The 24417-nt window shown below is 40.4% G+C and overlaps 1 protein-coding gene across 1 annotated transcript in view; it reads left to right on the plus strand.

Moving 5' to 3' along the window:
* Positions 1-24417, plus strand: part of LOC124266892 (lysosome membrane protein 2-like) — a 39725-nt gene that overhangs the window by 6047 nt on the left and 9261 nt on the right. Inside the window, exons 3-12 of the mRNA XM_046701731.1 lie at positions 751-766; positions 1805-1816; positions 6528-6737; positions 7396-7487; positions 9061-9110; positions 10463-10532; positions 20025-20146; positions 20502-20620; positions 22526-22599; positions 23757-23808. Coding sequence (XP_046557687.1) covers positions 751-766; positions 1805-1816; positions 6528-6737; positions 7396-7487; positions 9061-9110; positions 10463-10532; positions 20025-20146; positions 20502-20620; positions 22526-22599; positions 23757-23808 — 817 coding nt within the window. The remainder of the gene's footprint in view (positions 1-750; positions 767-1804; positions 1817-6527; positions 6738-7395; positions 7488-9060; positions 9111-10462; positions 10533-20024; positions 20147-20501; positions 20621-22525; positions 22600-23756; positions 23809-24417) is intronic.

The following is a 24417-nucleotide window of genomic DNA, read 5'->3' on the forward strand; positions in this document are numbered from 1 at the left end:
GGTTATCATGGCATTCTCAAGAGTGTACTATCAAGATTATTTTTAGGTTCCATAGCAGTTTTCTTGTCAATTAGACTGAATGAGCTTAATGCCTGTGAAGGGGCAGTGAGGTAGCAAAGTGGTTAAAGCGTCTGCTCATCACACCGAAGACCTGGGTTCGATTCCCCACAAGGGTACAATGTGTGAAGCCCATTTCTGATGTCCCCTGCTGTGATATTGCTCGAATGTTTGTTAAAAAGTGATGTAAAACCATATTCACTCGCTCACTAATGCCTGTGAAGCCTGTGTTAATACAAGGAAATACAAGGGGGCTTTGACCATTCAAACAGAAGCATAAACAAGAGGCCACACTGATTAGGAAAGATACTATAGAGTGCTTTTTAATCTTAAATAGATATGTATTTTGAAAACAGAAACTGTAGTGGTGTGTCCTGTATTCAAGGTAATATTTGTTATAACAAGCTGAGGACCTTTTTGAAAGTATTCCCTGACTGCTATCTTAGAATAACATATGGAAACAATCAAGAACACAATAAACCCTTTCTCATAATTGACAACGGCCATGAGCATTGAATCAGCAGTTTTGATGATGATGATGATGATGATGATGATGATAACTATACACATGGAAAAAAGCATTGCAACACCCATGGTTTTTTAATCCTCATATATCTATTTAAATTTGTATCATAATTATGTTTGTTTTTATGACTATTTGGACCATTTGGGCGCACCATACATTCGTTTCAGATGTGCACATGCCACAGTAAAAGGCAAGCATCATGTGTAACACTTGTATGCATCATTTAGCAAATATCAAGTTTGAGTAAACAGTTCTTACAACTTGTTAACTTGGAAAATCAATTGATTTCATTTCTAAGAAACAAATATAGGTTCTCCTTAACTGACAACTGCTATTGTTGGTTGAAATTGGACCTTTTTGTATGAATGTTTCTGATGATCCCTGTGTAAAACGGAATGGTTCTAATGATTGTCAATTTTTCTTTGTTGGAGCATTGATAGGTAAACATCACATTCAACAATCTACAGTTACCATGTTTGGTAGCGCCATAAGTCCGCTGGTCCTGAGATACCTTCACCACAGTACCCATGTTGTTGGTTGATACCTTTGTTGGTTGTCAACATACCCATGTTGGTAGGTAGAGCAGATCGTTTACCTTTGTTGGTTGATAAAGCAGTCAACATACCCATGTTGGTAGGTAGAGCAGATCGTTTACCTTTGTTGGTTGATAAAGCAGTCAACATACCCATGTTGGTAGGTAGAGCAGATCGTTTACCTTTGTTGGTTGATAAAGCAGTCAACATACCCATGTTGGTAGGTAGAGCAGATCGTTTACCTTTGTTGGTTGATAAAGCAGTCAACATACCCATGTTGGTAGGTAGAGCAGATCGTTTACCTTTGTTGGTTGATAAAGCAGTCAATATGGCCATGTTGGTAGGTAGAGCAGATCGTTTACCTTTGTTGGTTGATAAAGCAGTCAATATGGCCATGTTGGTAGGTAGAGCAGATCGTTTACCTTTGTTGGTTGATAAAGCAGTCAATATGGCCATGTTGGTAGGTAGAGCAGATCGTTTACCTTTGTTGGTTGATAAAGCAGTCAATATGGCCATGTTGGTAGGTAGAGCAGATCGTTTACCTTTGTTGGTTGATAAAGCAGTCAACATACCCATGTTGGTAGGTAGAGCAGATCGTTTACCTTTGTTGGTTGATAAAGCAGTCAACATACCCATGTTGGTAGGTAGAGCAGATCGTTTACCTTTGTTGGTTGATAAAGCAGTCAACATACCCATGCTGGTAGGTAGAGCAGATCGTTTACCTTTGTTGGTTGATAAAGCAGTCAATATGGCCATGTTGGTAGGTAGAGCAGATCGTTTACCTTTGTTGGTTGATAAAGCAGTCAATATGGCCATGTTGGTAGGTAGAGCAGATCGTTTACCTTTGTTGGTTGATAAAGCAGTCAATATGGCCATGTTGGTAGGTAGAGCAGATCGTTTACCTTTGTTGGTTGATAAAGCAGTCAACATACCCATGTTGGTAGGTAGAGCAGATCATTTACCTTTGTTGGTTGATAAAGCAGTCAATATGGCCATGTTGGTAGGTAGAGCTGATCGTTTACCTTTGTTGGTTGATAAAGCAGTCAATATGGCCATGTTGGTAGGTAGAGCAGATCGTTTACCTTTGTTGGTTGATAAAGCAGTCAACATACCCATGCTGGTAGGTAGAGCAGATCGTTTACCTTTGTTGGTTGATAAAGCAGTCAATATGGCCATGTTGGTAGGTAGAGCAGATCGTTTACCTTTGTTGGTTGATAAAGCAGTCAACATACCCATGCTGGTAGGTAGAGCAGATCGTTTACCTTTGTTGGTTGATAAAGCAGTCAATATGGCCATGTTGGTAGGTAGAGCAGATCGTTTACCTTTGTTGGTTGATAAAGCAGTCAATATGGCCATGTTGGTAGGTAGAGCAGATCGTTTACCTTTGTTGGTTGATAAAGCAGTCAACATACCCATGTTGGTAGGTAGAGCAGATCGTTTACCTTTGTTGGTTGATAAAGCAGTCAATATGGCCATGCTGGTAGGTAGAGCAGATCGTTTACCTTTGTTGGTTGATAAAGCAGTCAACATACCCATGCTGGTAGGTAGAGCAGATCGTTTACCTTTGTTGGTTGATAAAGCAGTCAATATGGCCATGTTGGTAGGTAGAGCAGATCGTTTACCTTTGTTGGTTGATAAAGCAGTCAATATGGCCATGTTGGTAGGTAGAGCAGATCGTTTACCTTTGTTGGTTGATAAAGCAGTCAACATGGCCATGTTGGTAGGTAGAGCAGATCGTTTACCTTTGTTGGTTGATAAAGCAGTCAATATGGCCATGTTGGTAGGTAGAGCAGATCGTTTACCTTTGTTGGTTGATAAAGCAGTCAACATACCCATGTTGGTAGGTAGAGCAGATCGTTTACCTTTGTTGGTTGATAAAGCAGTCAACATACCCATGTTGGTAGGTAGAGCAGATCGTTTACCTTTGTTGGTTGATAAAGCAGTCAATATGGCCATGCTGGTAGGTAGAGCAGATCGTTTACCTTTGTTGGTTGATAAAGCAGTCAATATGGCCATGTTGGTAGGTAGAGCAGATCGTTTACCTTTGTTGGTTGATAAAGCAGTCAACATACCCATGTTGGTAGGTAGAGCAGATCGTTTACCTTTGTTGGTTGATAAAGCAGTCAATATGGCCATGTTGGTAGGTAGAGCAGATCGTTTACCTTTGTTGGTTGATAAAGCAGTCAATATGGCCATGTTGGTAGGTAGAGCAGATCGTTTACCTTTGTTGGTTGATAAAGCAGTCAACATGGCCATGTTGGTAGGTAGAGCAGATCGTTTACCTTTGTTGGTTGATAAAGCAGTCAACATACCCATGTTGGTAGGTAGAGCAGATCGTTTACCTTTGTTGGTTGATAAAGCAGTCAACATACCCATGCTGGTAGGTAGAGCAGATCGTTTACCTTTGTTGGTTGATAAAGCAGTCACATATGGCCATGCTGGTAGGTAGAGCAGATCGCTTTACCTTTGTTGGTTGATAAAGCAGTCAACATACCCATGTTGGTAGGTAGAGCAGATCGTTTACCTTTGTTGGTTGATAAAGCAGTCAATATGGCCATGTTGGTAGGTAGAGCTGATCGTTTACCTTTGTTGGTTGATAAAGCAGTCAATATGGCCATGTTGGTAGGTAGAGCAGATCGTTTACCTTTGTTGGTTGATAAAGCAGTCAGTATGGCCATGTTGGTAGGTAGAGCAGATTGTTTACCTTTATTGGTTGATAAAGCAGTCAACATACCCATGCTGGTAGGTAGAGCAGATCGTTTACCTTTGTTGGTTGATAAAGCAGTCAACATACCCATGCTGGTAGGTAGAGCAGATCGTTTACCTTTGTTGGTTGATAAAGCAGTCAACATACCCATGCTGGTAGGTAGAGCAGATGGTTTACCTTTGTTGGTTGATAAAGCAGTCAACATACCCATGTTGGTAGGTAGAGCAGATCGTTTACCTTTGTTGGTTGATAAAGCAGTCAACATACCCATGTTGGTAGGTAGAGCAGATCGTTTACCTTTGTTGGTTGATAAAGCAGTCAACATACCCATGTTGGTAGGTAGAGCAGATCGTTTACCTTTGTTGGTTGATAAAGCAGTCAACATACCCATGTTGGTAGGTAGAGCAGATCTGTTACCTTTGTTGGTTGATAAAGCAGTCAACATACCCATGCTGGTAGGTAGAGCAGATCGTTTACCTTTGTTGGTTGATAAAGCAGTCAACATGGCCATGTTGGTAGGTAGAGCAGATCGTTTACCTTTGTTGGTTGATAAAGCAGTCAACATACCCATGCTGGTAGGTAGAGCAGATCGTTTACCTTTGTTGGTTGATAAAGCAGTCAACATACCCATGTTGGTAGGTAGAGCAGATCGTTTACCTTTGTTGGTTGATAAAGCAGTCAACATACCCATGTTGGTAGGTAGAGCAGATCGTTTACCTTTGTTGGTTGATAAAGCAGTCAACATACCCATGTTGGTAGGTAGAGCAGATCGTTTACCTTTGTTGGTTGATAAAGCAGTCAATATGGCCATGCTGGTAGGTAGAGCAGATCGTTTACCTTTGTTGGTTGATAAAGCAGTCAACATACCCATGTTGGTAGGTAGAGCAGATTGTTTACCTTTGTTGGTTGATAAAGCAGTCAATATGGCCATGCTGGTAGGTAGAGCAGATCGTTTACCTTTGTTGGTTGATAAAGCAGTCAACATACCCATGTTGGTAGGTAGAGCAGATTGTTTACCTTTGTTGGTTGATAAAGCAGTCAATATGGCCATGCTGGTAGGTAGAGCAGATCGTTTACCTTTGTTGGTTGATAAAGCAGTCAATATGGCCATGCTGGTAGGTAGAGCAGATCGTTTACCTTTGTTGGTTGATAAAGCAGTCAATATGGCCATGTTGGTAGGTAGAGCAGATCGTTTACCTCTGTTGGTTGATAAAGCAGTCAATATGGCCATGTTGGTAGGTAGAGCAGATCGTTTACCTTTGTTGGTTGATAAAGCAGTCAATATGGCCATGTTGGTAGGTAGAGCAGATCGTTTACCTTTGTTGGTTGATAAAGCAGTCAATATGGCCATGTTGGTAGGTAGAGCAGATCGTTTACCTTTGTTGGTTGATAAAGCAGTCAACATACCCATGCTGGTAGGTAGAGCAGATCGTTTACCTTTGTTGGTTGATAAAGCAGTCAATATGGCCATGTTGGTAGGTAGAGCAGATCGTTTACCTTTGTTGGTTGATAAAGCAGTCAATATGGCCATGTTGGTAGGTAGAGCAGATCGTTTACCTTTGTTGGTTGATAAAGCAGTCAATATGGCCATGTTGGTAGGTAGAGCAGATCGTTTACCTTTGTTGGTTGATAAAGCAGTCAATATGGCCATGTTGGTGGTAGGTAGAGCAGACCGTTTACCTCTGTTGGTTGATAAAGCAGTCAATATGGCCATGTTGGTAGGTAGAGCAGATCGTTTACCTTTGTTGGTTGATAAAGCAGTCAATATGGCCATGCTGGTAGGGAGAGCAGACCGTTTACCTCTGTTGGTTGATAAAGCAGTCAATATGGCCATGTTGGTAGGTAGAGCAGATCGTTTACCTCTGTTGGTTGATAAAGCAGTCAATATGGCCATGCTGGTAGGTAGAGCAGACCGTTTACCTCTGTTGGTTGATAAAGCAGTCAATATGGCCATGTTGGTAGGTAGAGCAGATCGTTTACCTTTGTTGGTTGATAAAGCAGTCAATATGGCCATGTTGGTAGGTAGAGCAGATCGTTTACCTTTGTTGGTTGATAAAGCAGTCAATATGGCCATGTTGGTAGGTAGAGCTGTCAATGTAACGGATTTTATTGCAGTCACTATACTATATGTTACCGATTTGCGATATGACTAGAAATCCTTACTCATTCATCAATATACCCATGTTATTACGGACAGTATTCAATATACCTGTAAGTGTAGCAGTTAATATACCCTTGTCAGTTGGTATAGCTGTCATTATACCCATGTTGGTAGGTGTTGGTTGCTGTACTTATTTTTTAGCCCCTCAATTAATGTACATGTACTTATTTCTTTTCTTCTCAATTTCTCTACATATTTTCCTGTTTGTCAATAGTACTAAACTTATATCTCAACTTTCCTTTTGCTTCACTAATATCTGTGCTTCATTATTGCTTTACATGTTTATCTGCTCCACTGATACTTAATTACTTATCTAGAATCTCTACAAGTCCACATATTGCAAATTTCATGAAGGAAACCGAAGTTCTATGGAAAGTCAACTTCTTTATTGCAATGAGTGCGACATTTCGGTGTAGGTACTAACTTCGTTGTCAATTGATGACTAGATGCATATTTCATGCCCATGTAACAATATAGAATACCAGTTTCTACTCATTTAAACCTCTCATTTTGATCACTCACCAACATCTCGCTATGTTTCAGACCATTGCCAACCTGATTCGGTTTGAGTATGGGTTCATCCAGGAGCTGGTTGACCTGGTGTTGGAGGGGGTGGGAGAGAGACTGTTCCTCCAACTCTCGGTGTCGGACATAATGTGGGGATACGAAGACAAGCTGCTGAAGGAGGTGGATGATATCTTACAGCGCACCGTCAACAAGACCATTGATGACCACTTTGGTCTCTTCTATAATGTAGGATATTATGTTTTCGTTGTTGCTTCTTTGAAATTGTGGGTACAATGTGTGAAGCCCATTATGTGTGATGTCCCCCGCAGTGATGTTGCTGGAATATTGCTAAAAATGGCATAAAACTAAACTCACTCACTCGCTCTGTGAAATTGGTGCACTTTTGGCCCATATGTCTAGGGTAACACTATTCTATCAATATAATAACATTAAATTTGATGATCATGGGTTTTAATCAGACATTTGTCCTGATTACAGATATTGGTTCGTTAGCAACTGTGCCAATGCCTTAGGGTTCACCAAAGTGGTAAATGTGAAGGACCTTCATTACCCATGGTTTTCTTCTCATGAAGATCCGGGTTAGAATTGGTCTTCAGCAACCAGTTGCGTTATGCGATGCTTAAGATGTTGATCACTCGATTGTCTAGTTCAGATTTGATTATCACCATATAACTCAAATATTGTACATCAAACAATCAACTATACAAACATCTGTCTTACCTCCCTCATTAAGTGTATAGGCCATAATAATTAAGAAATAGTGTTCAGAGCAGTAATAAGCTCACTCACTCCCTCACTACAGCTCGTGATTTAATGGGATTAATAGATACATTTAAATTCAATGAGTTTTTTAAAAATATATCATACACATCCTCATTTTCAGCAAAACGGATCTGATGATGGGGCGTACAACATCAACACCGGGGTGAATGATGCAAGTCAGTTTGCTATGATAAAGAGCTGGAACTACAACAGGTGTGTTTCAGAAATTCAACCCGATTAAAGCACTGCTGTAGGTCTCCTACAGATCCCTGAGCAAAAGACAACTTCAGTTCATGTGTGTGTTTATGCATACCATGAGGAGCGGTGGGGTAGCCTAGTGGTTAAAGCGTTGGCTCGTCACGCTGAAGACCCGGGTTCGATTCCCCACATGGGCACAATGTGTGAAGCCCATTTCTTATCCCTGCCGTGATATTGCTGGAATATTGCTAAAAGCGGCGTAAAACTAAACTCAGTCAGTCAGTCATGCATACCATGTGTAATTCAAATGACAGGTCACCCGTGAAGATCTGGGTTAGAATTGGTCTTCAGTAACCCGTGCTTGTTGTAAGAGGCAACTCACAGGATTGGGTGGTCAGGCTCGCTGACTTGGTTGACAAATGTCAGCATATCCCAAATGCTTAGTGCGATGCTCATGATGTTGATCACTGGATTCTCTGGTCCAGATTTGATTATTTACAGACCGCTGCCATATAGCTGGAATATTGTGGTATAAAACTAAACTCACTCACTCACTCAAATGACGGGTATATCCTCTACTTGGTGAATAGTTAGTGTGAGTTATATTTGGGGATGTCATTATGTTACTCTCCTGTTAGATTAGTTTGACACGGAAACTGAGAGGATTTAAGCAGGCTGAAATAAGGTGATAACTGTCAGTGTGTGAGTGAGTGTGTTGGAATTCATGACGTTTTTAGCATTATGCGACCTATATCACACTACATTCACACATTATACCCACATGGGCTATTGGGCGTTTGCCATGACACTTGAATGCTTTAACCACATGCTACCCCACCACCTCTCAGAGTATGGAGAGTGCTAGCACTAAAATTAGTTTCAACCAATGCAGACAATTCCCTTGGCCATGTTTATGGTAATGGCATTATATATTAATGTTGAATTAATGTCATTTTGTCTTGCTATGGTATGACAAATTTCCATACTACCAGGACTTTCTGGATCAAAAGAGAGCTTGACATTTAGCACCTTTTACCTCTGGCCATGGCTTTCTGTTGTTCTGCTATCAACATTGTGAGATGATAAAACTCGATGTGGTTGGGAACTTCTTGCAAAGTTTGCTCCATTTCCTAAGCGATGTCTTCTTCATGTACGTCTTTGAAGTATCACTGTTACTCATTTTTAATGTCTCTTTCAATATTTACTTATTCTGGGTTGTATTGATATGAAAAAAAATGTGTTTGAGAATAATGTGCGATATACATTTGTACTTTGTGTGAAAGTGATTATCATTGTTTATTTTATTCAAACTGGCAACCTGCTCTAAACATTTCACAGAGTCCATTGTTTCATAGACCAAATGCCAGCTTTTGTTTTTATTTAGGTGGAATGGAGATAAACATTCTTTGTTTTCTTTTTAACTCTTTGTTACCTTAAGATTTAAAGGTGCTATGTTAAACATTTGAGTGAGGCATTGGTTCCGCCCTTTTGATCCCTCAAACAACAGGTCTTAGAGCTTAACAGCATGTTTATCTTCTGTGTACCAATTTGAACTTGAGCGCTGATTTGTTTCTTTTGTTCATAACAGCACCCTGCCATACTGGACTTCACTAACAGCAAACATGATCAACGGCACAGGTAAGACATTTGAAATTAATTATATATCTTGGACAAAAATATTTGAACAAATATTTGCAAAGGTTGACTGGGATGTTTAATTTGAAAGACATTATGTCTATTTACTGGTACTTCTGACAAGGCTTTGTTCTTTTTACACGATGACTGTAGAGGCTAGAGACTACATTTCATATATTTGTTGAAAGTTAATAGTTATTATTATTTTTTTTACAGAGGTATTTCTATACTTATTACCATCAATGACGGCAAATAAAAAAAATCGAAATCTATTTTGGTGAATGTATTTTGATATATATATATATATATTACATTACTTTGGGCAAACTGTTAAACCTCCGTGTTGGGTCAAGGTCACTGTGAAGGTTGTATATGACCGAAATCTCCTTGCAACAAGAATGAAGTTTCTGTTGGTCAACTATTCACAGTATTATGGTTAAGAATTGCCGTGACAATAGATTTGTGGGTCCCCTTTGAACCAGCAAAATAGAACACAGAAAATATTCAATAATATATTGAATAAACAATGAGCAAGGTTACAATGAATGGATTTCTAATGCAATATTCTGGATTTACAAATCTAAAATATTGGGTCATAAATCTAAAATGTCAACTAAATGTCTATAATTACCACAGTCTTGATTCTTGTCGATGTACTGATTGAAGATTGAGTTGATGTGGTCAGTTGATGTTAAGAGACAGACAGATGAGCAGGAATCCAAATCAGTCCTCCAAGTCGTGTGTTAGTCCCCCGTACATCTCAGAAACCACCTCTTATATATCCGTCATTCAGTTCTGGAGAAATCCAGCTAAAATGATGGCAGAAGACAAAGATCAAATCGCTTCTTGATTCTTCTGGAAGCAGAATATCAACAAACATCAACAAAGGGGCAGTTAACTCTAAGTGCAGCTCCTCAGGCCACCCTCAACAGGCGGAATTACATAGCCTAAGCAAGATGCATGTTCAAATCACACTCGGCGCTTTAAGCTTGTGACCTTAATAATGAAAAGTTAATCAATGTGACATCTTAATCAGCATAAAACACACACTCCCATAACAACAGCTGATGAGTTTGGGGGTTTGTTCCCCCACAGACAAGGCTGGTTGCAACTCCATGCATCATAAACATTGTTCATACAAACATGTAAAATTTGAAAACTTCTTCCATGCCCTGAGCATCCGTTCCATTTAAATTACAGTAACCTTTGTTAATGTGGAACATGTTTTTGATGAACTGATGTATAGAATGAATTGCTGTTTTTTGAAGTCTGTTAAAACCCTGGTTTACTGCATGTTGAAATTCTTCAAATGAATGAAATTGTTTAATTCTTCCGATGAAAACCTCTTCTTCCAGATGGCACAATGTTCCCTCCATTCGTGGACAAGGCTCAACCCCTCTATCTGTTCTCTTCAGACATTTGCAGGTGAGGATGTTTGAGGATAGTTTGGATTAAGTAAAATTGCTTCATGGCCCAGCCATTGGCTGTCGTCTGGGGCATGTAACTCCATGGATCATTAGTACACAAGCCCTGTTGTGTGGTCACTGTTTGTTAGCAACACATGATGTACATGTTGCTGCATGGTTCCAGCTGAAGGGAAGCCAGCTAGTAGACCTGAGAACTCTGTTTCTTGCACATAGGTTGTTTCTTGTACAGAGGTTGTTTCTTGCACAAAGGTTTCATGCACAAAGGTTGTTTCTTGCACAAAGGTTGTTTCTTGCACGAGGTTGTATCTTGCATAGAGGTTTCGTGCCCAAAGGTTGTTTCATGCCCAAAGGTTGTTTCTTGCACAGAGGTTTTGTGCACAAAGGTTGTTTCTTGCACAGAGGTTGTTTCTTGCACAAGGTTGTTTCTTGCACAAAGGTTTCATGCACAAAGATTGTTTCTTGCACAGAGGTTGTTTCTTGCCCAAAGGTTTCTTGCACAGAGGTTGTTTCTTGCACGAGGTTGTTTCATGCCCAAAGGTTGTTTCTTGCACAGAGGTTGTTTCTTGCACAAAGGTTGTTTCTTGCACATAGGTTGTTTCTTGCACAAAGGTTGTTTCTTGCACAGAGGTTGTTTCTTGCACAAAGGTTGTTTCTCACACAGATTGTTTCTCACCAAAGGTTGTTTCTTTGGGAGGTTGTTTCTTGCACGAGGTTGCTTCTCACACAAAGGTTGTTTCTTTGGGAGGTTGTTTCTCGCACTAAGGTTGTTTCCCACACAAAGGTTGTTTCCCACTCAAAAGTTCCACACTACTCTACAAGTTGATTCAGTGTCAGACACTAGTAGGTTTCGCACGAGCAGATGTAAGTGTAAGTAAGACTTGACTAATTTCCACACTGCTTCATTTCCTTGGTTGACTGCAATTAGACATAACCACTACACTGTATTGCCGCAAAGTGTTCACGGGTGATGGTGGAATGTGAATATTTGACAGTCGGTACAAGACCTCTAGTGGCTATTTGAGGGCAGAAATGTTTTGAGACCTATAACATTGTAATGTGAAGGCTTAATGTTTCTGTGACAGTAGTGAAAGATAAACAGTCCAAACAGTTTCACTTCCAGTAGTTCCTGGGGATTCCTGTGTTTATACCGGGACAGAAAAAAGAGTGACATTGTGCAAAGTGATCTCAGTGCTGAGGTGATCACAACTATACCTCAATATAGACATACGACAGTCGTAGAGCAAAGGTTGTTCTGTACAATGGCATCTAGGTCATCAGTACCTTAATGTAGATTCAGGTGTCCAAGGGGGAATCTGGTCTAAAACCAAACATCTCCCACCCAGCACCACCATGGTATACCATGGTCTCTCAGAGGGCTAGAACAATTGGTTGGTTGGTTGGTTGGTTGGTTGACTTGTTGCTTAACACAGCATTCAGCAATGTATGGTGGCGGTCTGTAAATAAATGAGTCTAGACCAGACAATCAAGTGATCAACATCATGAGCATCGATCTACGCAATTGGGATGCGATGACATGTGTCCTGACTCATGCTCTTTTTGCTTGTCTTCTTCTTCTTGCGAACATAGTGGAACACTTGTATCTCCCTAATTGAAGCTCCTTCAATGTAAAATCACTAATTAGTACTCAGCCACGAGTTACCTCCCTTCCACAAAAGCAGCAGCGGGAGCGATCCTGACTCAGCCACCTCCACCATGTGCCTCACTCTCTCCTTCTTAGCCCAGTGAGCTGGGCGTGAGAGCACCTGTGTCTCCGACACACTATATCCTTTGATTATATTTAGTTAGTTACCTCGTATAGACATCTATAGAGGTTTAGCTAGTATCCTTCAACAATTATATATTGATATTTAGTCGTGTTTCTACTGTTTATTCACGGGGCCGCCGTGTTTGTTTCAGTGGATTACGTTGATAAAAATTCTGTTCTGTTGCAGATTACGTTTTTATTCTGCTGCTGATCCGCATTTAATATGCCCTAGTTGTACTGCGCCATGTTCATTTTATTCACGTTGCAGTTGCGGTACTAATTTATCCATTTCTGCCTTTAATAAATAATTACTGCGTTTGAGGCGGCGCAGCAGATAGGTCGGCGTATGCAGAGTCTAGCCATGACTGATACACCTGAACCCCTCGCCAGTCTACTGCTGTTGGTCGACCCGCTCCCGTCTGGTGTTTCGCTAGAGTGGTGGGAGGCGTGGGGCGTAGTCCGCCGCCTCAGAAGTGTCCTGCTTCCCCAGACATCCCATCGTCGCAGCCGAAGACTAGAGTTTTTCTACTGCATCTCAGCGACCTCTGAGGGAAATCAGCGAAGTCTACTTGAACTTTCTCAGCGAGATTGTTCCGTCGCAGATTTGGGCCTGTATGATGATCAGCCGATCATCATACCTGATGTACATCAAAGAATGACCGATGTCGGCAACAGTGATGTCAGCGCAGATCAACATGCAGCCTGATGTACCAAGCGCTGATATTCTATGATCTTCCTGAGGGTCCGTCGCTACCAACACTCAGCGCAGACGCGCACCCCAGGGCAGCGTCGACCTCTGAGGGAAATCAGCGAAGTCTACTAGGACTTTCTCAGCGAGATTGTTCCAGCGCTGAACTGGGCCTCTCGATGATCAGCTGATCATCATTCCCGGCGTGCGCCACAAGAAGCGACCGGAGACAGCTACAGTGACATCAGCAGAGATCGCCATGCAGCCTGATGTCTCTACACTGGCGTCAGGCGACTTCCCTGAGGGTCCCGCCGCTAACATCGCGCAGAGGGCACCGACTAATTAAATCGCCAGACCATCCCAGATGAACTGTTGCGGCAAATCATGATCATGATGGAGGCCACCACAGACTGGGAAGCAGCCAGCCCAAGGCCGAGAGCCAGCGAAGGTTCCAACGCAGAGCGACACCCCAGAGGCACCCCCATCAGCGTAGCAGCCACGACGAAGCCACCTTCGCGAAGGAAGTCGCAGACCACCTCCACGAAGGACCCAGATGTACAGCCTTCGCGAAGGCGGGATAGATCATCACATTCCTCGGCTTCATCCCTAGATGCGGACTCAGACCGTCAGACCTCACGGAAGCCTTCGCGAAGGTCAAATCGCCGTTCCCCAGGACCGGACGCAGAGGAAGCTTAGCGAAGGCCTTCGCGAAGGACACCTGAGGACACCGAGAGCCGCGAAGCTATCAACATTCTCCTCACAGGTCTCCGAGAAGGTCAACGCATAGACGCAGTTCACCAACACGATCTCCGCGCCGTTAACCGTGCCGATCTCCTCGTACATCACCACGTCGATCGTCTCACAGGTCACCACACAAGTCTGCACACAAGTCTACAGTCAGGTCTCCCCGGGCGTCACCCGACATAGAGATAGAAATACACAGTCCACCATCAGAAGAGCATCAACCTCTCATCAGTGATGCTGGGATAGAAAATGATGGAGGCATCATTTTCTCAGACGCTGAGATACGATATTGGATGGTAAACAACCTAGATCTCTCTTCACCTTCCAAGAGTGGCAACTCGGCGCAGACATACCTGATAAAGGAAGACGAGGCAGACGCCATCACCTTACCTCCAATCGACTCGATTGCTGCGGTGCCACAGTATGTGGACACAGCCTACCATAAAGCCATAACAGTTCAAACGCCAGAGGCGTATGTTGTTGGCATTAATAGATCTAGAACGATCAATGAGATTCTTATCACCAGATTTCGTGACACGACTTCTGAAGATGATAGGATGATCTACTCGGCTCTACTTATGCAGAACCAGCAAGAACCACACCCTGTATGAAGCTAACGCTCATATATTGATCGATTTCTAGACACTTCGCCTAGGAAGTCCCAGGCCACCTCCGCGAAGGAGCTAGAGCCTCACCAGTTACGCTCACCAGCGGCGTAAAACAATACACTCACTCACTCACTCCTGTTGAACACAGAGGTCGTTCGCGAAGCAAGCGCTCATATATTATATATATACTGATCGGGCTCTGACTCAATACCTTCGCGAAGGTCGCGAAGGCTAAGTGGCTCCAAGTCTACCTCATACAGGAAATCTAGATTGGATACTTCGAGAGCTTCGCGAAATCTCCGGCGTCCACCGAGGAATTCTCCTCCAAGGTCTCCATATATTAGCCACTCGTCATATATAGCTACTCGTCAGTCCGTTCAAGACATCGCATAAGTTGTCTATCAACTGTATGCCATATGCCGTCTATAAGCCTACGCGAAGACAATTGCACAGGCTATTTACAACACAAACGTCGCTATATTAATTAATCAACGACGTTGCATAGATCTTCACAGAAATCAACCTTTCCGTATAGATTGCTAGAATATGCAATCCCGGACTACGATACGAGTATCTACATGCGTGACCATTACGCAGATCTGCAGACAATTCAATATCGAAATTGAACAGCAGCCTTGTTACAGCGAGTATAACTCATAATCGTCAAAGTTTCTGAGAAGAAATATGTACAACAAGTTCAGCTTTAATTCTACAATTATGACGATACATTCATGTATACAGTCTACAAGCTGACAACTTGCAAGTTTATTGTACCTTTATATAAGAAAGTCGGAATTATATTCAAAACTGAAGTTACTTTCACGACAGCCAGGAAAATAACCTACCCAGCATTAATATTACAGAGCGAGGTATTTCGCGCCGGAGGTTTCGCGCGTTTACCTTTAACCCTCGAAACACGTGGTCACTCGGGTAACTTCGGGAAGCTACGGTGAAGACCGACGATTATGCTAATATCAACGACGGCAAGATTTTATACAAGGTTTTTTCCTGCTACACCGGTGACATCACAGCGCGGGTATTCTACAGAATCAAAATGCCTTGTTCTGATTGGACCGCGTTGGACAACGACCTACGCAGAGGTCGATCTTACTTCACAGGTCAACACTTACGTTACAAGTGACAACTATATTTCAGTGAACGAGCAAGCCTCCTTACAGTCCAGTTAATCTGAACCTTCATGATTGGGCTGCTTTCTTCAGGTTAGAGACCTCCCCTGTCAAGTTAGGACGAGGGCACGGCAGTCAGGCAATTTTACATAAACTTCAACGAGGACAGACACACCTGGTTGTGCACCTACATCGTCAAGGACTTCGCAGCGAATAACCTAGACGACGGGATACAAGTGGATCTAAATCCACAGCGTCTCAGACTACAGCTGAATTTCATAATCAAGCTACTAACACAACTAGATGGTTAGTAAACCTACTTAAACTTTCTGATTGAAGAATTAAAACGGAAGTTTCACCCTCCAACTTGAGGATCTGAATATAGTGCTCCAACACCTCACAAGTGAGGTTTATGAACACGCCTGGATGACATACTTGGACTTCATGATACGATGATTCTATCACGATGGCCAGCAAGAGCACTGTAAATTTATCTCCACCGAACCAAACAGAAGGGAATAATACAACAGATTATTTCCTCTATCATCAACTTACGCAGAATGAAATCTCACGTACTATATCTCCGTTTGGATCAGAACTGTCATACTACGTGCATACAAGACGGATGGACCCAATCCGACCCTCCATGAGCTTTTTAATACTCATGATATTAGAGCGCTAACTTCTGCATTGATCTACACAATGTTATTTGAAATAATGGAGGGTTTATTTTCTGGAGATCCGATATGGTGGTTGCCAACCATTATCTGAGAGATATCATCACCGAGGACGTCTCAGGTATCCACCAATTCGATCCCATGGTCCTCGCACTACAGTTGACAGTTCCTCGGAGAAGATAAGTCAATCTTACAGATTTCTACTTATCTTATAACAGTACTAAATAGCTACATGCTATATATAATTTGCTTAAGTTCTTTTTATCATCACAGTACTATGATTATTACATCATACAATATATAAGTTAACAACTCTACAGAGTTGGTTATTATATATTTACCTTAACTTAATTATATCTTAAGCATAGTACTATACTCAGATTGTAAAAATATATAAGCTAACAAACTCTACAGAGTTTGGGCTTTTATATAGGTAGCTTAAGCTTATTCATATCTTAAGCTCAGTACTATGTTTATATCATATAAGTATATTAGCTAACAAACTCTAAAGAGTTTTTGCTATTTGGCTTAAGTCTCATCATATCTTAAGCAATATGGTTACATTATAACATGTATTAGCTAACAAACTCTACGGAGTTTTTTGCTATATGTAACTTAAGCTTATTCATATCTTTAAGCAGTACTATGTTTATATCATATAGGTATTTTAGCTATCAAAACTCTAAAAGAGTTTTTTGCTATTATATATTTGGCTTAAGTTTCATCATAATTTAAGCTTTATGGTTACATTATAACTTGTATTAGCTAACAAACTCTACGGAGTTTTTTTTTGCTATTATATATGTAGCTTAAGTTTCCTTCAAATCTTAAGCTCAATACTATGTTTATATCATATAAGTATATTAGCTAACAAACTCTACGGAGTTTTTGCTATTATATATGTAGCTTAAAGTTTCCTTCAAAGCTCAATACTATGTTTATATCATATAAGTATATTAGCTAACAAACTCTACGGAGTTTTTGCTATTATATATGTAGCTTAAGTTTTCCTTCATAAACTCAATACTAGGTTTATATCATATAAGTATTTTAGCTAACAAACTCTAAAGGGTTTTTTGCTATTATACAATTAGCTTAAGTTTCATCATATCTTAAGCAGTATGGTTACATTATAAAATGTATTAGCTAACAAAACTCCACGGAGTTTTGCTATTATATATATAGCTTAAGTTTAATTATATCTTAAGCTCAGTACTATGGTTATAACATAAAAGTATATTAGTTAATAAACTCTAAGGAGTTTTTTGCTATATACATTTAGCTTAAGTCTAATCTTATCTTAAGCTTAGTACTATGGTTACATTATTAATCTATAAGCTAATAAACTCTACAGAGTTTTGGCTATTATATATGTAGCTTAAGTTAATTATATCTTAAGCACAGTACTATACTCATATTGTAAAAATATATTAGCTAACAAACTCTACAGAGTTTTGCTATTATATATGTAGCTAAAGCTTATTCATATCTAAAGCTCAGCATTATATCTATATCATATAAGTATATTAACTAACAAACTCTAAAGAGTTTTGCTATTATATAATTAGCTTAAGTTTAATCATATCTTAAGCTTAGTACTATGTTTATATCTTAAAGTATTTTAGCTAACAAACTCTAAGGAGTTTATACTAGCATATTAACAAGCTTAAGTCTATTAGTCTTAAGCATTGTATTAATGTTATATATACTTTATCATAATAAGTACTTTGTAATAACCTTTATATGGCAGCTGATAAGTTAGCAGCAGGAATTCATCAGTTCAGTACCTTTATGAAGTTCCCATAGGGTTATTACAATCATCACAGTTCAAATCACTAATTATTAAAATCCAAAGTATTATATATTTCCCACCTCCCTTTCCATTCGGAGTCTACAAGCAAAAGAGCATGAGTCAGGATAAGGAAAATATGTAATTTTTAGAGTAAAATTGATATTTTATACTTATCCTGACTCATGAGGTAAGCCCTCCCATCCTCCCCACATAACACTTTGGATTTCCCTGTAAATTCAAATGTTGGGCTCAGTATATGAGGAGAGAGTGAGGCACATGGGTGGAGGTGGCGCCCTCGTTCCCGAGCTTGTGGAAGGGAGGTAACTCGTGCTGAGTACTAATTAGTGATTTTACATTGAAGGGAGCTTCAATTAGGGAGATACAAGTGTTCCACTATGTTCGCAAGAAGAAGAAGACAAGCAAAAAGAGCATGAGTCAGGATAAGTATAAAATATCAATTTTACTCTAAAAATTACATTTTTTCCATAAAGTTTGTCATTATCTATCACTATTGATGAATATATACTGAGGGAAACAAATAAGGGAACACCACTTCATGGCAGTGTTCCATTATTTATTCTCAGATTTCCTCCAACCGTGCTATTCAAAGCTGGTGATGAAAACTGTAAAATATTAAAGGAATGCTTCAATTTTCCTTTGTGCCTTTATTTGTTTCTGTCAGTATATGTAGAATATCCATAACAGTGATAAAGTCAAACTACCATTGTTTTCTTATCAAAGTCTGCATCAGATGTCAGTAAAGCAATTAGCTGTTAGTATTTTATGAATACGCAACCAGGATCGATTTAGTACTTTCTTACTTGCACTGGTGCAACCCAATATTACAAAGTGCAACCTAGTTATTTGTCTAACTTACCAGGTGCAAGTCAATTTTTGAGAAATAAATCAACAATAAATCTTAACAAATAAGCATAATTATGTTAATATATGTTTCTTCTAAACTTTGAATAATTCAATAGCATATTTCTTTCGTTACATATGGCAATAAAAGCAGTGCAACTAGATATTTCTTTCGTTACATATGGCAATAAAAGCAGTGCAACTAGATTTTTCTTAGGTTGCACTTGGTGCAAGTAGATTAACATCTCTTAAATCAAGCCCTGCACAATGCCATTTAGTAAGTGGTCAAATGCAGCATATGTTATGGTGGCTGAGCGGTCTAGGCGTCTGACTTTGTGTGCAGGCGATTAGGTGCCTTACTATGAGGTTGTGGGTTTGAATCTCGGATGGGACTCAACCCAACAAAAGTACTAGAATCTGTACTTCACTAAGAAAGTGTAATTCCAGATATAACATATGTAACTTTATTTTAAGTCATGTTAATATGCCATTGTGTGAGCTTTGTGAAGGTGATCTGTGTTCAGCTGCTAATGCTAGGGTTACACTATGTTCCCGGCAGCCACGGCAGCACCGTTTTGCTGAAACGTAGAAGGGGGAGACAACATGGGAGGACTGAATGAGCAAACGTGACAGTCCATTTTTGCCGTGGATGCATTGCCAGATTTTTAAACTTTTCAAAACTTTGCCACGACAGTCACGGTACTAATGAGAAACCTGGGGAGGCATGCATATTCCCCGGCATCTCCGGTCCTTTCAAGTTTTGTCACGTTCGGACATGTTTGCTTGGCGTTTTGTCACGGTTGTTTCCCCCTTGCTGCAAGTTTTGTCCTGATTATCACGGCAAGCTAGGGTGTATGGTAGCCGATTCGTCCTGTTCCAGGCGTTTGACAGTTTACAGGGCATGCGAAATACGGCACGTTGCGTTCCCTGGCATTTTCTCTTATCAGCTTATGCTGGCCTTCTTGTTGACAAAGGACTCAATGTATGCCCCCAGCAAACATACAAACACAAAATATTCTTTATTTTGGGGGTTCATGCTGCTCTTGTGTCTCAGGATACAATGGATGCTATTCCTTGGGAGGCCTTGTTTTTACACTGTGGGCACAAATATGCTCCAAAGCTGGTTGACGTCCGTGTTATAGCCGTATAAAGTCTTGACAGAACGCAGTACATGTCAAAACCTTGATGAAAATGTGAGAAACATGAGGGAACCCTTAAAACGTGACAGGCCGGGAGGAAACGTAATGGCATCCGGAGTGGACTGCAGGCCGAACTGTGGTGTGCCTTTGAGCTTCCGGGACTCAGCAGCCTGTTTTTCCCAATGGCCCATCATGGACACTGTGATAGACCGTGAGAAAACGTAGCAGGACCTAACAAAACTTGGAGGAAAAAAGTGGCCAAAATCCCACGGTGCACTACGTTTCAGTGAAACAGGCTGCAGGGAATATGTAACCCTAGCATAACAGGACATATTGATGAAAACTTTGTAATTTTTAATTTTACATTAATGTATTGAATCCAGTATAAATATATAATACCCCCGACATTTCAAAAATATTAACTTACCTTTTATTTCAGTTTGAACAAAAATATTTCCTCAGCTTACCAAGGGTACTTAGTTTTGAATACCTGTAAAATCCACAATACTTTTTGAATAGTTTACTTTTAACACAACTCCCTCACTCATTTGTTTATATGTGATCAGGAGGTCCTGTGATGATGTCACAACCCCACTTCCTGGCTGCTGACCCATCAGTGATCAATGGCGTGGAGGGCATGCACCCAATCAGATCTCAGCATGAGACATTTGTGGATGTGGAACCAGTAGGTTGAAACATTCCTCCAGATGAGCAGTATGGCCGCACATATTTGTTTTATCGTTTAGAGATGTTCTGTAGAGGTGTACTGATATGAGGCCATGATACATATGCCGATAATATTGGTGCAATACGATGAACATAAGTTTATTTTTAAATCTCAGAAAATCGAGATGGGATCATCCTTGATAATCTCCAGGGTATACATTTCGATAAATCTCCATTAGGACCCTGGATGCATCTACGGCTGTCTCAATATTTGTATTACCTCCCTTTGCTAGCTATTTATCCAATCAGGTGTCAACACTGGGAAGTTGAGTGTACCAATCACAAGGCATCTATCATAACTCACTTCTGCTTCTTTTATCAAACCGATTAAACTTGGCAGCACAATTGTTGCATAGGTACTCTGAAAGAGCTAGGAGTTCTTGAATATATTTTTTGAAAGTTTCACACTTGTTAATTTGTATGATTTTCCCCCTAAATCTGAGTTGCATAGTGATCAAAGCTCCGCGGCTGTGGCCGCCATCTTGACATTGGCAAGCTCGGTTGTAACAGCTTATCTGATTGGCTACTGTGAGAAGGCGAAGCTATCAAAGAGAGGTAATACAAGGATACTATTGGAGATTTATCGGAATGTATACCCTGGAGATTATCGAGGATAAGATGGGATACTGTAGGAGAGAAACATATAAGCTTTGGAGCACACTGAAGATTCTGCCCTATATAGCCAGCCAGGAAATATTTGAGAATATGCACAAATAGCCTCTTGAACAGTTTCTATTATAGTTCACATATTTTTACATCAATGTAATCTGTAATATAATGTATCATATCTATTGTGATACAGGAGTTGTAAATTGATGTACTATATCCTGAGCCTCATATTGAGATGCAATATTGTATTGCCATATAGTTGCATTTCTAAGGGACTATTCATAATTTATGGCTAGGAGGGGTGATGATGATTATTATGGAGAAGCATGTACTATGTGAATGACCGCCCCTAAACTTTATGTACAAAATAAGTGATCCCCCTGCACGTCATGTACAAAATCAGCGACCCACCATGTCCTGCAGTGTTTTCATCAACCTCCCTGAAATTAATTTCCATTTTTATACATGACATATATTTGTATTACAGTTTATGATTCACCCGATTCACCTGATCCATACGCCCTGTAATAAATGATCCCCAAAGGCGATTTGTTGCTCTCATACTCTAGCATAGACTTATGGCCTTCGTGATGCTGTGATCACTCTGTAGAAAGAACCCCTCGTGTATTTTTTGTAGATTTCGACATGTATCTGTGTGACCCATATTCTACCTGGGGCGGTGGGGTAGCCTAGTGGTTAAAGCAAAGACCCGTGTTCTATTCCCCACATAGGCTCAATGTGTGAAGCCCATTTCTGCTGTCCGTCGCTGTGAATATTTTGGAATATTGCTAAAAGCGACATAAAACCACACTCACTCACTCACATATCCTATCCAGTTATTACTTGATAATACAATGTGTGAAGCCCATTTCTGGTGTCCCCCGCCGTGATGTTGCTGGAATATTGCTAAAAGTGGCGTAAAACCAAACTCAGTCAGTTATATAGAACAAGCATATGATCTCCCCGAGTACTATTCAGATCAAGTTAGCCCGAAAGTGCCACCCCAACATTTTTTAGATTGTCAAACTGTTCAAACGCGAACAATCATTTACGAAAGTTGCAGTCTTGAGACTGTTGACCTACTGGACAGCCGCTTCTAGACTCAAGAAATACAGAAATATTGACAGCCGACTAAGGTCACTGAAGTTACAAGCCTCAGTACAGTTGATATGAATTAACCCTGCTTTCATACATACTACATAATTTATATGTTGCTTCAAAATATTATTTACACCTATTGTTTTTTGTCCTTTAGATGACTGGGGTGGCCATGAATGTTGCGAAGAAACTCCAGATCAATGTCTATGTGGAACCAATCAATCATATCAAGTAAGTCGGGAACTGTCCCTTAAGGTGCTTCATTGAACCAGCCAGTGGGCAAATGTTCCAGTCTCTGGTACAAACAGACCCATGAAGGTCCGGGTTAGAATATTGATCTTTAGTAACCCATGCTTGTCGTAAGAGGCCGACTACAGGATCAGGTGGTCAGGCTCGCTGACTTGGTTCACACGTCATCGGTTCCCAATTGCAGAGATCGGTGCTCATGCTGTTGATCACTTGATTGTCTGGTCCAGACTCGATTATTTACAGACCGCCACCCTATAGCTGGAATATTGCTGAGTGTGGCGCGTAAAACTAAACTCACACACTCTTGTATTACGTGATTAGACCATGACTGCAGTATGCACTTTTTCAGCAAATTATATGTAAAGTTTGATGTCTGTGAAGCCTAAATTACACAAGATTAGAGGGAAGGGTATAGAACTTTTATATCTGGCTAATTAATTGTCTATGATTTTTTATTCAAATAAATATCAACTTAACATTAAACATTGTGTTTAGTCGTCATACCTATATGTAAGTAAAAAAAGCTGTCAATTTGATATACTTGACACTATTGCATAACTGGAATACAGTAAACTACATTAAAATGAACACACTTAACAAACTGATGGATATAACTAACCTGTCTACTTGCTGTTTATTTTAGGTGGAATGCGTATAATGAACTGTGAAACCCTGCCTTTGTTTGATATTGAAGCAATATGTAGATCACCCTGCCACATGGTTATGGCATTTCTTTGATGAGAAGGGGTGGTTGGGTAGCCTAGTGGTTAAAGCGTTCGCTCATCACTCCTTAGACCCAGGTTCAATTCCCCACATGGGTACTATGCGTGAAGCCCATTTCTGGTGTCCCCAGCTGTGGTATTGCTGGAATATTGCTAAAAGCGGCGTAAAACTAAACTCACTCACTCACCCTTTGATGAGAAATATTCCCAACATAATTGTTAGTCAGAGCAATTCTTGGTTGTGATCTCACTGGACCCATGGCTTGAATCATTGGATAGAAATACCAGCAGCACTGAAATTCGTAGGTGTAAAAAATGCAACTGGTTTAAAATCCTTGAAGTTCTGACGATGATCTGATGTTGGCGTTATGCTGTCAGGGACGTTATTGAACACACTGTCCATGTTTTCTTTTGCAGAGATACTGAGAAGATAACACCTGTGTTCCTGCCTATCCTCTGGCTTAACGAGGTAATGTTACCTGAATATTGTTTTACGTGAATTAAATCCGGTTTAGTTCAAAACTTTCTCAGGTTTTCTGATATGAAGAAAAATTTTGGGTTTAAATTCATTGTGAAGTATTTCTAAGAAATCATTTCAGTAGTCTCAAATCATCCTGCTCCAATCATTTACTAAAACAGATCTGGTGATGCCTGTTTTAGATCTCCTTGTCCATGATTACATCAGCAATTGGTTGATTTTAAACTCCAGAGATTTGTCTAGGACTGGCTACAGAGCCAATATTCAGCCCCAAGTATGCAGCACATGTCATTATTAATTCTCAAATTGGAATTCTACATTTCCCAATTCATAGATCAACTATTAACTAGGGACCATTCATAATTTATGGCTCTGTGTGTGTGTGAGTGTGTGTGTGTGTGTGTGTGTGTGTGTGTGTGTGTGTGTGTGTGTGTGTGTGTGTGTGTGTGTGTGTGTGTGTGTGTGTGTGTGTGTGTGTGTGTGTGTGTGTGTGTGGAGAGAGAGAGAGTGAGAGAGAGAGAGAGTGCGTGCTCGGGTGGGTGGGTGGGTGAGAGAGATATATGATGATTTTAAGGGGATTCACCCCTTTGTTCTGGGGTG

The sequence above is a fragment of the Haliotis rubra genome, unplaced genomic scaffold (assembly GCF_003918875.1).
Source record: "Haliotis rubra isolate DU_JTF1 unplaced genomic scaffold, ASM391887v1 Scf1286, whole genome shotgun sequence".
NCBI classification, from domain to species: domain Eukaryota; kingdom Metazoa; phylum Mollusca; class Gastropoda; order Lepetellida; family Haliotidae; genus Haliotis; species Haliotis rubra.